The sequence below is a fragment of the Cryptomeria japonica genome, chromosome 6 (assembly GCF_030272615.1).
Source record: "Cryptomeria japonica chromosome 6, Sugi_1.0, whole genome shotgun sequence".
Lineage (NCBI taxonomy): Eukaryota > Viridiplantae > Streptophyta > Pinopsida > Cupressales > Cupressaceae > Cryptomeria > Cryptomeria japonica.
The window spans coordinates 206799292-206812710 of NC_081410.1; the positions used below are offsets into that span (position 1 = coordinate 206799292).

Consider the following 13419-nt stretch of genomic DNA (forward strand, 5'->3'; position numbering starts at 1 on the left):
CTTAAGGCATGCTTCCCGAGGCCAAATTTTTGCTTCTTGTTGAACTGGACTGATCTTTGGTTCATCCTCAATCCGCGTTTCAAGCTCGTTTGCTATGTATTTCCTTCCAAATCGGGTTTTATTCTCTGGACTGCAAGTGGAAAATTTTCTTTCCTTTGCAAGTTTAGAGTTTCCTTTATGTTTTAGTATTGTAGGGTTTTTTTTCGAGCAATTATAAGTGAACTTTTTAAAAGACTTGTAACTTGTAACTTGCTTTTTATTTCCCCTTTCCCCTTTTTGTTTTTTAAGTTGTTTGTTGGAACTTTTTAGACAAATTACAAGCTAAATTAAAAATACAAGTTTAATGAGAACTTGTAAGTTCTCATAAAAGTTCCTACTTTGTTCTTTTAAGTTGTAATAGGGATTTTATTTCCCTATTAGAAGTCTTTTTAAGTTTTTAAAGTCTTTTTATGTCTTATGTCTTTAGTTGTAATGGGAATTTTATTTCCCTATTACAAGTTTTTATGTTTTTATTCCTTTTAGTTATTGTAGGGGTTTTATATTTCCATTGCAGGTCAATTTATTCTTTATTTTTGTGTTCTTCTTCCCTAGAAACCCGAAATTGCTCAAGTGAAGGAAAAGTAATGCAATTTAAAACTTTTAAAGGGGTTTTAAAAACCCGATTGCATCTTTGGAGGGCACATTTACTTGTAGTTTGAAAGGAAGAACCCGACTTGCATTTTTGCTCCCACAAATCCGATTTTGGTGGCATTCTTCCCCTTAATCCGTTACACATTCATGCTATGCTGTTAGGAATCATTGCTTGTTGCCACGTTTATCAGCAAAAACGGTTTTATGAAACACGTTAAGCGTTTTTGAAAGCATTTTTGAAGGTGTTTTTGCTGGTTCTTACTAGGTCTTTGAGCATGAGATTTGCCCTTCTTGCCACATTGCAAACACATCTTGCATGTCCTCCATTAATGAGTGTTTGAAGTCAAATCTTTTTCTCTTTCATAGCCATTTTTTGTGGAAGGGTTTAAATGTAAAACCCGATTACAAGTGCAAGTAGTAATGTTCTCTTTCCTGCAGTTAGCCTTCCAAAACCCAAAATTGGTCCAAAATGCACTCAAAAACACTTGAAAATGAGTCTCTAGGGTCAAATTACAAGTGGAAACTTGTAGTTTCCCATTACACATATGAAGTTGCATGTTCGTTCTTCACAATTGCAAGTCAATGCTCTTATTTTTCCATACATGTAATGCAGTCTCCAGAACCCAAAATTGAGCTTTGGCCCCACTTTTGCAATCCCTTTGTCTCACCCATGTCAGTCCTGTTTGCACACATGACCTACCAAATCAATAAATTAAGGCATGGGCCTTATTTTGCAAGCAGATTCCAAGATTGGAGGATGATACAAAGAGAGAAGAACTACATGATGGAGCCACGCAAGGAGATGGATAAGTGATGTGAATGATTGAGAGCGTAGAATGCTTTCAAGATAGAGATAGTTTTCTTACTTCAGCCTTGCAAAGAACTTCCCTTCTTAAAAGCCAGTACTACCCCAAGCAAGAAGATAAGATTGAAGTTAGTTGGCCAAGGACACAAAGAACATTAAAGATGCAAATTCCCGTTCCGGTTCGAGATGTCTTCACCAATCCTGAATACTTCAAGTTCTGGTATCCTGAAGCAACATGAAGATTTTCAAAACAGAGGATGATGTAGTTAGAATCGTGTCTTCAGACACATAGAATAGTTTCAATTGTGTATTTGTAATTTTGTTTTGACAAGTTACATGTAAAAACAAGTTTTTTGATTGCGAGTGTCACTTTCACTTGCACTTTTGTAAAAAAGTAATTATGTCTCATATGGGATGACACTTGTTCTAAACCATATCATGAATGGATCTAACGGTCTCTTTCAATCTATTCATGCCTTGGTATATGTAGCTTGTTATGGGCTTCTCTTCATCAATATCTCATAAAATAACAACTAAAGGCTCTATGAGTTTCAATTACTGTGAAACATTAACATAAGTGTGAACAAAAAAAATCCAATCAACCACATCAATTCTTGCATTGGTCCTAGCTTATGATGATGTAGACCACTCCTTACTAACGAACATGCACCTCAGAGTTGCCTTTGACTAAAGCAAGGATTGGAACATGATAGAAATTTTGAAAACTAGGTTCTTTTGGATTGACCCAACTCGTTGTTCGTGAATTTTTTTCATTATGTTGAGGACTTAGGTGTGATTGTATATGTATTTACAAATATTTTTAATATACTCCACACATGCTTTGACCCATGAAATCATGCCAAGATTCCACAATATCAAGTTAAGACAATGAACAACACAAGGAGTCCAAAATAAGGATGAGTGCCTATTTAGGAGAATCCTACCTGCACCAACATAGTTTGTTGCATCATCTATAGCTATTTCCTTGTCATTCATCTTGGCTAAGACTCCCTCCAAAGCCTTACAAAATAATTCAACGTTTTTTGTGTTTCCTGAAGCATTAGTGGAATTCAAGAACATTGTAACACTTGAGAAGGAAATGATAGCAGTGGTTTAGTAAAGGAGCAATTAGAAATCTTGATCAGTAAATCAGTTGCTTCTAAGAAGTACAGTCACCAAAGGAAGAAAAAAATAAAAATCAAGTGTTCTATTTTTCCTATTTGTCCAACCGTCAATGATGATGGTGCAACCCTTCTTCTATATCTCATGTTGCTCATCAATTTTGGCTTTCACCTTGAACCACATTTTGAGTCAGAATGGAGCCCTTTATCTCCTTGTCTTAAGGGGCTTTGAACCCTGTCTTAGAAACAATAGTGACATATATCATGTTTTACCAACAAGAAGACCTAAAACAAATAAAATAAACAAAACAAGTATTCTCTAATTAAAAGTTTAACTTTAAATTCTATGTACCTCTAATTGTAAAAACTTTAAGTTACCAAAAAATCAAACTATATGTTTTAGAACAATAAAAAAATAACCTAGCTACGTGAAATAGAATGGCACAATAGAACTAGAAGTCTCCAATTGCACTTCTTCTGCATCATTCTTAGTCTTATTCCTACCCATGCTGTCAAGTAATGATTATACACCTGAAGTAGTGTGTGGAGCTATATATGAATTAAAATTAGATGAAGATCCACAAACTTTAGGACCAATACTATCATTGCCACTACTCAAAGATTTAATAAATGGAGGAATGGAAGAAGAGTCTCCACCAATAGTTTCAAGATAGAGCTTAAACCCCCTCCTTGGGACCCCTGCATTAGTATTGTGTGAACTGGTAACATGTTTGATCTCAGATGTTAGTTTTGTGGGGAAAGCCTTTGCTCACAAGTATTTTCTTTTTAATCCTTTTCTTTTGAGTACTGTATAAAATAATGTATGTGGGATTTTGGTTCATTTAGTTAGAATGAGGCTTGTAGAAAATGATAGATGGTTTTGATCTTGATCAAATAATCTAAGAAAAAGATCTTTTTAACAAAATCTATAGTATGTGAATTTTTTATTGTAAACCTCTAACGTAGGCTATGATGAAGATGGAGGAAAAAGAAAGAGTTCTAGAAAGAAGGCCTGCAAAGATATATCAAATAAACGATTCAGCTAAGGTAAGGATTGTCTGTGTATCTTTGAAGTATTCAATGGATTGCTTCCAAGATTGCAATCTTTTCTTGTTTCCCAATTTCATGAATGTAGTACTACTAAAAATGCATGGTCCTTTTATAACATAAAATATGATATTATTCTGTTTGTTTTATTAAAATTGCATAAAATAATGACCGTTTATTCGTTAATCTTAGTTTAGATATCCACTTAACATGTCAACTAGTTGGTTTCTATATTTATCCATCCAAGGGAAAGGAGATTAGTTTGGTAAGCATGAACAATCAAGCATTTTTGGCAGAAATCTAAGAGAGGGCAGTGAGCAATATTTTACTGTCGTTGATCTATATCATACCAGCTTGTTGCTATTGCCTTGGATTTAGAGATTTGTAGCTATTTTAACTTTTTGTCTTTCAGATTATATTTGTTTTCTTTCTTTGACAACAATTTCGTCCTTTGTGGTTTCCTTCAATGGAGAATTGTGGGTGAGCATTTCTTGTTGAACTATAAAGATATGTTACATGATTGGGATTCATAATTATAGCTTGAGTTATTAAATAATAGATTGGATACTCCTCAAAGCCCTGGAAAGTTATAATCCTTCCAACTTTGCATTATAACTTGGGACTAGTTGCTTTGGCAAAGGTATTCAGTCCAATTGACCTTTGTCTAAGGTTTCAATTATTCTTTTGGTGGCACATTATTAAAGTGAAACATCAATGTATTTAGTGAATAATTCTACTATTGATTCTTTTGTATTTGACATTTCAAACTTGTAGGGCTTGTCATATAAAATATCCTAACCTGTTCTATATTGTTGAATTCGGTTTTTGGAATATTTTCTGTCTTCTTGCTTTTTTTACTGATTTTTCTGATTTTTTTGTTTTGATGTTTAAATACTGAAATATAAATGCTTGGAAATAATTGTATGAAATAAAATAAAAATTCCAGACAATTTAACAACAATTTCTTCAAGCCATTAACTCCAGATTGCATTTAAATGATTAACAGTCTATACCTTTATCAGCTACATATAATATTACCGATGCCGAAAATACAAATCAGATGCATAAATTCCAGCGCCTCCTTGAATGATGATATTTGCTGAATATTGGAGTCCACAACAGATCTGAAAACTCGCTTCAAAAAACCCACGCAGCCTTGATAAAATGTACGGCCATCCCTTGAGAAAGTACAGCCTGATTTGGAAGAAACAGCTGGAATTATGAATCTTTAAGTGTCTAAAATCTATAGATGGTTGATCTTCAATTTGCCCTTGAATTGTGTTGTCCTCATTTTTGTTTTCTAAAATGATGGACCACTACATAAATTTTTTGTCAAAAAATGAAAATTTTACTCTATGGCATGCTTCCCGAGGCATAATTTCGCCTTATCCCTAGACTGGACTAATTCTTAGTCCATCCTTAAACCACATTTTAAATTTCATCGCATTCTGAGTCCGTTTGCTATGTTTTTCCTTCAATTTCGGGTTTTTTCTCCGTGACTGCAGGTGGGAAATTTTCCTTAAGTTGCAAGTTTTATGTTTTTCCTTTGTTTTAGTGTTGTAGGGAAATTTTTACTTAATTACAAGTGCGCTTTATGAAAAATAGAACTTGTAACTTACTTTTTATTTTCCCGTTGTTGCTTTTTGTCTTTTAAGTCATTGTAGGAACTTTTTGGGCATATTATAAGTGAACTTTAAATTATAAAGTTAAAATAAAACTTGTAATTCTTTTAAAAAGTTCCTCTTAAGTGATTTTAAGTTATGGTAGGGGTTTTTCTCCTCCATTACAAGTTTTATAAAGTCACTTTAAGTTGTAATAGGGATTTTATTTCCCTATTAAAAGTTGTTTTTATGACTTGTGAAAGGAATTTATTTTCCCTTTACTAGTTTTTTGTTGAGTTGTTTAAAACTTGTAATGGGAGTTTTATTTCCCTATTACAAGTATTTTAAACTACTTGTTTGCTCTCACAAACCCGATTTTGCCTTTATGCATGAAAAGTGAATATTTTTAAACTTGCAAATGGGTTTTAGAAACCCGATTTCATGTGTTCTTTGCAATTTTAAACTTCTTGTTCTTTCCCAAAAACCTGACCAGCAATATTGGAGGATTTTGTTGAAGATTTCCAATGATTTTTATGGAGAAATTCAAGGAGAAGGAAGGCATTTTGATTTCATGCCTATTTTCATGCATTTTGAAACTCTCTTCATGCCATTTGGAAGACATTGTTGCTGGTTTTATGGTGTTTTAACAGCAAAAACGTGTTTGAGAAATGCCACTATTTTCCTTTGAAATTTGCCACAAATCCATTCTTTCCTAAGTCGTTTTTGCTTCCTTCACCTAGGTGTGGGGTTTGGATGGAGATTTGACCATTTATTATGCCATTTTGATAGTTGTTTGTGCTGCACATGGTATTTTGGAAAAACGTGGCTAGGGTTTGAATCTCCTCCTTGTATCTATTTAAAAGTTTCAATCTTCCATTTCAAGGATTGCTTCTTGTATTTTGGAGGACATTTTGATTGATCAAGATATGTTTCTTTCCTTTTGTTTGGTTTTCCTTGGTCAAGTTGTAAATTTGTATATATGTGAGAGATTTTCCCCTTTGTTCCAAGTTTGCAAGGCAACTTGTGAAGTTGCATTGTCTTTCCCCATTTTCCCTCTTTATTCGGGATTTAAAAACCCGATCATAAGTAAGATGAAAATAATTGATCCTCCCCTTTGGTTGAAAAACCTTAACCATTTTTTGGTGAAATTCCAAGTCTCTAAGTTGGAAAAACCTCATCCTTTCAAAATCGAGTTTTTAAAACCTGATTACAAGTTGAAAGTTCTTCCCATTTTCATCAAGATGATCTTCCCAAAATCTTTTCCTTGTTCACAAGATTCATTCCCATCATTTCCCACATATCAAGATCCCTATTCCCACCATTTCATCCACTCATTTCACACCTTCATTCATTTTTCCCATTTAAAGTCTTCACTTGCAACCAGCCATCCAGAACCCGAAATTGGTCTAAAATGCACTCAAAAGACATTTGAAAATGAGTTTTAAAGGTCCAATTACCAGTGCAAACTTGTGTTTACCCATTACACATATGAAGTTGCACGTTTGTTCTCCACAATTGCAAGTTCATGAGATTGATGAATGAAGTCTTGAAATTGTTCCTCGATAAGTTTGTGGCCATGTATATATATATATATTGATGTTTAGCTAGATAAGAGAAGAACATCTTGCACGCTTGCAATAGGTTTTTGTGTAGTTGAAGGAGTTGCATAGGAAATTGAAGAAATATAGGTTTATGTAGGAAGAGTTGTCATACTTGGGATTTGTCATATCCCAAGATAGGTTGAGTATGGACTCGGAGAAAGCAAGAGTAATAGTTGATGGTCGGTATCCCAGTGTGTTAGAAAAATCGGAATTTTCCATGGGTTACAGAGGCTTCTATAAAAAGTTCATTAGAAACTTCAGTGGTATATGTGTGCTGCTAACTCACTATGTACTTAAGGTGGGTTCGACTGAACTGTTGCTGCAACCAAGAGTGGTGTTCTATGAATTTCAGGAAGATTTTCAAGTTGACTGTGGTTCCAACAAAACCACAGTAGATGCAGTTCTTAGCCCAGAGGGAAGACCAATTGTATTCTCTGATGAGGTATTGAATGATGGTAGGTAGAAGTACACTGTGTATGACCAAGATTTCTTTGTTATTGTTCAAGCTTTGGGGAAATGGAGACACTATTTGTTGCCCAAGGAGTTGTCCTTTGCACAAACCATCGAACTTTGAGATACAAGCTGAACCAGAGACATGAGGTTTTGAAACATAGCTCCAGCAAGTCAAATCAAGTTGTATATGCATAAATAGAAGGCAAGTGTTGCTGTCCATATGATGGTCAAATTAGTAGACATGGAGTGGATGAAGAATTAGTAAACTGAGAATGAGTCATACTGTATCCTACTCATAAATTGTCTGAAGAGATATGACAATGGAAGAATCTACAAAGAAATTTTAAGTTTTGGAGTCAAAGGCTAGACTCCAAAAGATACAGTACTCAATATCTATATCTTGAGCTTGTGGTCATCAACATGAACAGAGATAAGGATGTTCAGTAATAAAACTCATGAAGATGCTACCTCTATGGCTAGAAAACAAGAAATTCATGTAGAATCTATTAGAAGGAATATCTTAAGTTTTGGGCTGAAACAACATATAGTATTTTATTACAGCGTAAAAATGTTGTCTGAGTATCAAATTACATCACAACCTAAGCAGGATCTGAAGTCTAATAAAGTTCAACTGCAATTTTTGTTTTTGTTCTGGTAACTTAAGGGTTGCTGTAAATCATGAACTGAGAAGGATTTAAAGTCTAACAAAGTGCAACATATCAAATCACAAAGTTCAGAAATCAAAATCACAATCAGATCTGTTGTTTTTTGTCCTGGTAATTAAGACTTAGATTTAGATCTTGTGCAGCACTAGGTACACATTCACCAGGTTGAGTTACTCTGCAAACCAAATCAATAGATGAGATAGGTACCCATGAACTGATATTAGCTATATATTTTAATGTAGTGGAAGAAATTTGGATTTCTCGTCTGCAAAATCACTATAGCAATAGTTCTCCAACCTTTTCCTTGTTATGATTGCATTAACATCTGCCTAAAGCTCTTCTGAGCTCCAAAGTCAGTGCTCAACATAAATTCTGGTCTGCAATTTCCTTTGTCATCAACTCCAGCAAGAACAAATGAAATATCTAACCAGGTTTCATTGAGCAAGGAGAAAAGATGTTCTCAGACAAAAGGAGAGGTCCACCGTCAGCAATATCTTACAAACAACATTTATAGGCAGTTTGAAAATGGCTTTTGTTCCCATGTCCACCATAAAGAGACTGCATGGTTATCCTGTGAAACAAAGAATAGGACTTCTTAGCCACTCGTTCTTGAAGGAAATCTGTCTTTTCTCAAATGGGTATTGTCAAGGGATCTAGAGCTTATTGAATTGCTGATTTTATAGCAGAAGAGTGATCACCTAAACTTGCAGGAGTGGCACCTGAAATAATTTCAGAAGATCTAACGTTACTACCACAATTGTTTAAATTTTTGTGAAGCTCATTTATATGAGCGAGGGCTGGATATACCACTGAGCTTCTATGATTCCATAATTGCATCACCAAAGAACACATATGTTTCTTGGATAATTCTTCTTTTTAAACTTTTTAATGGATTAAGCATTATAATTGAAATCTTTGATCAACTCCTGTCCAAATTAGCATCATGGAGCTTTTTATTTTGGAGTGTAAGTTGCCAATCTCACTATCATACTATTACTTTACTGATGCACTTAAATTTTTGTAAGTATTTCCATAATAGTCTTTCATTTTTTACTTGAACTGTTTGCATTCAGGGAGAAATTTCATGAGTATTTTTTTCTTAACTGAAACAGGTCATAGTATATACACGTGGTTCTCTTCTCTTTGTGTTCAACTTCCACCCCACAGACTCATATACTGGTTATGAAATTGGAGTAGAAGAAGCTGGCGAGTATCAGGTTAGACATTTTCCTCTACCCAGGAGAGTTAAGTTAAAATTTTCTTTCTTGATGTGTACTATTTCCAAATTATTCCAGTATGGGGAAAATTATTATGACAGTATGGCAAGTATTTTCTCCCAATCATAATATATTTGAGGAAACAGGAACTTTCTGTAAAAAATGTATAATGGTTTGTGAATTTTTTTTTATTTTGTGTTTTGATGCTTGACAACAATGACACCACATTATATTTTTTACTGATTTTAATATGTATAATGGACATTCAACCTTTTAACTAATGAAGGAAGCTGCAAGTCTTTGGCTTTGATGAAATTATTCTCATCAAGGAGCAGTCGTCTTGCAAAAACCTATTTCAAGCCAGGGAAAAGAGTCACATGAAGTTAACATGAGGAGACTCAAGCTCTAGGTTATTAATCATCTTGCTTGGTCACCCTTGTCTGTAGCACACTATTTGGCATTGCTGTACTTGTGTTTAGGCAGTTAACCACTCTATGTATAAGATATTGTCTGCTACTTAATGTAGTTAACTTGAACATTATATTTCTACAACCAAGATGATATTGATCAAACAAGTATTTCACTCTACTAAATGCTAATGCATGTATACTCAAAGCCTTCATAATGGATGTGTTGTGCCTTGCACACACTCCCCGTCATCGACAGGGTCCCCCCTTTCTTGGTTTTCCGTCTCATCCTCGCTTAGGTCCTGAGTAGGGAGTTCCGGTAATTCGTAGAGAAGATGCAACAATTAGGAATTTGAGGCATTAAGGAGATGAAGGAAATTCGCCTTGGAGGTTGATCACAATTTCGTTTGCAAAGGGGAAGATGAATGAAGAGCCTAGTATTGTCAAATCGACGTCACTCATCAGTAAGCTTAAAGTCTGAAGTTTCGAACTTAGGCAAAACAAAATGTACCTTTTGACGGAATTGCAGAGTGAGAGTAGGGTGAGTGAGCATAAAGTTTTTTAAAATCAGCTTCAAGATGCAAGAACGTGAGCCAAAAGGCCAAAACGCAAAATCAAAAAAAATCTCTAAGGCTACAAATCGGCCTAGAGGGCCGAAATTCAAGTCAGAATACGACAAAGAATTCAAATTTGGCTTAAAAGACTAAAACGTGAGACAAGGTTGGTAAATTGGTTTCAAGGACCAAAACCTCAAACGATAAAAGGCTCTAAAAATGGCCTAAAGGGTCAAAATTCAAAGGTAAGTTTGCAAATCAGCCATCTAGCTCGAAATGCAAGGAAGAGTTTACAAATCATGCAAAAAGACCGAAAAATGCGAAATAAGTTGAAGATCGGCTACTGAGCCCGAAATGAGAGGAGAAGTTCACAAATAGGCCTCCGAAGCCGAAATGCAAGGAGAATTTCAAAAAATTCGGCCTACTAGCCTGAAATATAAGGAAAATCGCGCAATTCGGGCTTAGAAGCCGAAAATTAATACAAACTTGTTTTTTCAAAACCAAAATCGCACATTTGGACCTTGTAAGCCGAAATGAACACAAGGAAACCAAATCACGCAAAAGGGTCCTTTAACCCGAAAAACACAAAACTCGCAAAATTCCCATTTAAGCCGAAAAGGTGTTCAAGTTAAAAAAGTTGCGCAAAGTCACCAATAAGTTCGAAAATTAACTTAAGTTTGAAAATCGGCACCATAGGCCAAAAATAGAGATAAAGGCAACATCGCATCTTCCTTCCACAAGCCAAAATGCATTCAAAAGCTTGAAGATCGGCTTACAAGGCCGAAATATGACAAACAAGGCAAAGCTAAGAGTCCCACAAGATGCGCGTTCGGGCCGAAAACAACTAAAACTCACAAATTGTTTCTGCAGGCCGAAAAGGATACCAAGGTATAAGTCGCACATTTTAGTTACCCATGCGACAATCTCCAAAACTTTTAAAATCTTCCAGTAAGCCGAAAAAACGTAAGTTCAAAATCGTTAGGGCTCACAAAGTCATCTTTTGTGTCGAAAATCTAGGAGTCCAAATTCGCAAAATAATGTTCTAAGCCGAAATCATCCAAATCGTGCAAGTTCGCAATAGAGCCAATCAGCCAAAAGATAAAAAGTGCGCAAAGTCTCCATTTTGGCCAAAAGAGTAAAGACAAAAGGCAAAAGGAGAGCGTTTAAATTGCGCAATTCATTTCATTAGCCTGAAGTTGATCAGAGGTCATTTGAAGCCTAAGAAGATCGCGCAACAGAATGCCAAAGCCCGAATTTGTCAAAGCAAAAGAGCCAAGTCCAAATCACCTACCTTTGCTAAAATGCCGAACTTCATTAGGGGAGGGTTGAATAAAACCAAAATTCGGCAGTTTTATTAAAATTGCAAGACAAAAGTTCGCTCATTCCCTTCTAGAATCGCATCTTGCAAGGGACGTTAGAGTTAGGAGTTGATTCTCTCATTTTTGTTTCTGGAAGCCGAGATTGGGTGTATAAATGAGTCCTGGGATTCTATATCAGGTGTTCCATTGTTTTTCGAAAAACAGCCAAGTGCTCTAAGGAGGGATTGTAGTTCTCATTTCTTCCAAGAGGCTGAAATTTTCCTCCATCAAGAAGTAGAAGGGCCTTCACCCAAAGTAATTTTCAACGTTGCTAGGTATGCTTGAAAGGTTTTAAAATTTTCATAATGATGGATACCTATGTTCTGAATGGAGTTTTGTATGCAAAGTAAGTTATACAAACTTTAAAATTTAACCCAAGGGTTCATTATTCACCAAATTCGGCCTCCAGCCTTAAAATTTCAAACTTAAGGAGACTTTGAAAATTTGACTAAGATTGAAAACATTAGAGTATCATTCCAAGCCCCCCTGAAACGTTTGAATCTCCATTTAATATCCAATGGAAAAAACAAGTTTGAAAATAAAGCACTTTTAAACTAAAACCTTTTTTCCAAATCAGTAGCATAAAGAGCAACATTTTGAATTTGTTTAAACCAGTTGCTCAAACCGACCGACCAATTTTCAGTATCCCGATCGTTTAAAGCATGCAGAATTTGAATTGATTAAATAGCCTATTTTAAAAAGCTTTCAAGTACTAATTATTTGACTGCTTAATGATTTTGGTGCTAATGCCATCTTCTGGCACTGCTAACCGCTATTTTTTCGCATCAAGGCATGCCTTGTAATTCATGTCCGGTTGTGCAGGATAAATGCCTAAATCAACGGCAGAGTCCTCAAAAGCACCTGAGGCAACTAGAACATCACGGATTTCCAAAGCTGATATTCCCTGCAAGGTCGAAAAATGAGGTACCGGTACCAGGGAGGAGTCAAGGAGTCAAAGGTCCAGAGTGTGTGGGACAACATAGGAGATACGGACCTAGGACATATTGATATTCAAGATTTCAGGAACGGAGCATACTCTCCTAATGCCTATGGCAAGCTTAGACAGATGATGGAGAGTGGAATTGCTCAGGCAGCTGGTTTCCCTCCAGTCGTGCAAAATTATGAATTAGTGGTTGAGGCTACTAAACATTATCAGCTTGAAACCAGATTAGTGGTATTGAAAGGGACGGTACTAGCTGACTTCACGCCTGAAGCTCTTGGGGAAGCATTTGATATCCCGTTTCCTAATGATCCCATTGCCACAACTATCAATGAGGCTCTAGTTGTTTATGACATGAATCCTGCTAAGTGCAAAACATTGATAAACGAAGAATGGTTCAGTGAGAGAAGACCACCAAGCACTAGAATCAGTAAAAAAACCCTCGGAAGCGATTTTCACAATGAGTATGGTGATATGGTTACCTTACTCAGCCGGGTCATAGGACTTCCTGAAAGATCCCTGATGGATCTCTTCTACCAATCTACTGTAATTTTTATTTATTTAAATTGATTTTTCCTGCTTATTAATATTTTCTTTCAGAAATAGACAGAAGTTGCAGAAGGGTTGAATTCTTTTTGTATTTTGATGATTTTTCAACAAGTAAATAATGAAGTACAAGTACATGAACAAAGTACTGAAAATGAAGTTCATATACAGCCAAAACAAATTCGATTCAAGGCAGATTTCTGAATATAAAATCAAATATTTGACCAGATGAAGATTTCCAATAATTTCAGGAAGATTACAATCAGGAATAATTCCAACCTGGATGCTGAAAGAGTAACATAACTAGGAATGAAGTTGTGGCAAGATTCCAGCCCTCCAAGTGTTGCACGTGGGAAGGAAAGTGGCTGCCAGGTACAGCCGTACGGCTGCCAAGTACACCCAACTGGTTAGAAACCCCAAACCCCACGCTGAACTCTGTCAGAATTGCTGAACCTCCAGAAAGAATGCCGTACA

General features: G+C 35.6%; 1 protein-coding gene across 5 annotated transcripts in view; it reads left to right on the plus strand.

Moving 5' to 3' along the window:
- The window catches only part of LOC131069836 (1,4-alpha-glucan-branching enzyme 3, chloroplastic/amyloplastic), a 296891-nt gene that overhangs the window by 235871 nt on the left and 47601 nt on the right, over positions 1-13419 (plus strand). For 2 of the 5 annotated variants that reach the window (XM_058005413.2, XM_058005411.2), the window contains 2 exons: positions 3523-3603; positions 9036-9140. In XM_058005413.2, the coding sequence (XP_057861396.2) occupies positions 3523-3603; positions 9036-9140 (186 nt within the window). The remainder of the gene's footprint in view (positions 1-3522; positions 3604-9035; positions 9141-13419) is intronic. The other 3 variants (XR_009112228.2, XR_009112229.2, XM_058005412.2) reach the window with 3 other exon arrangements.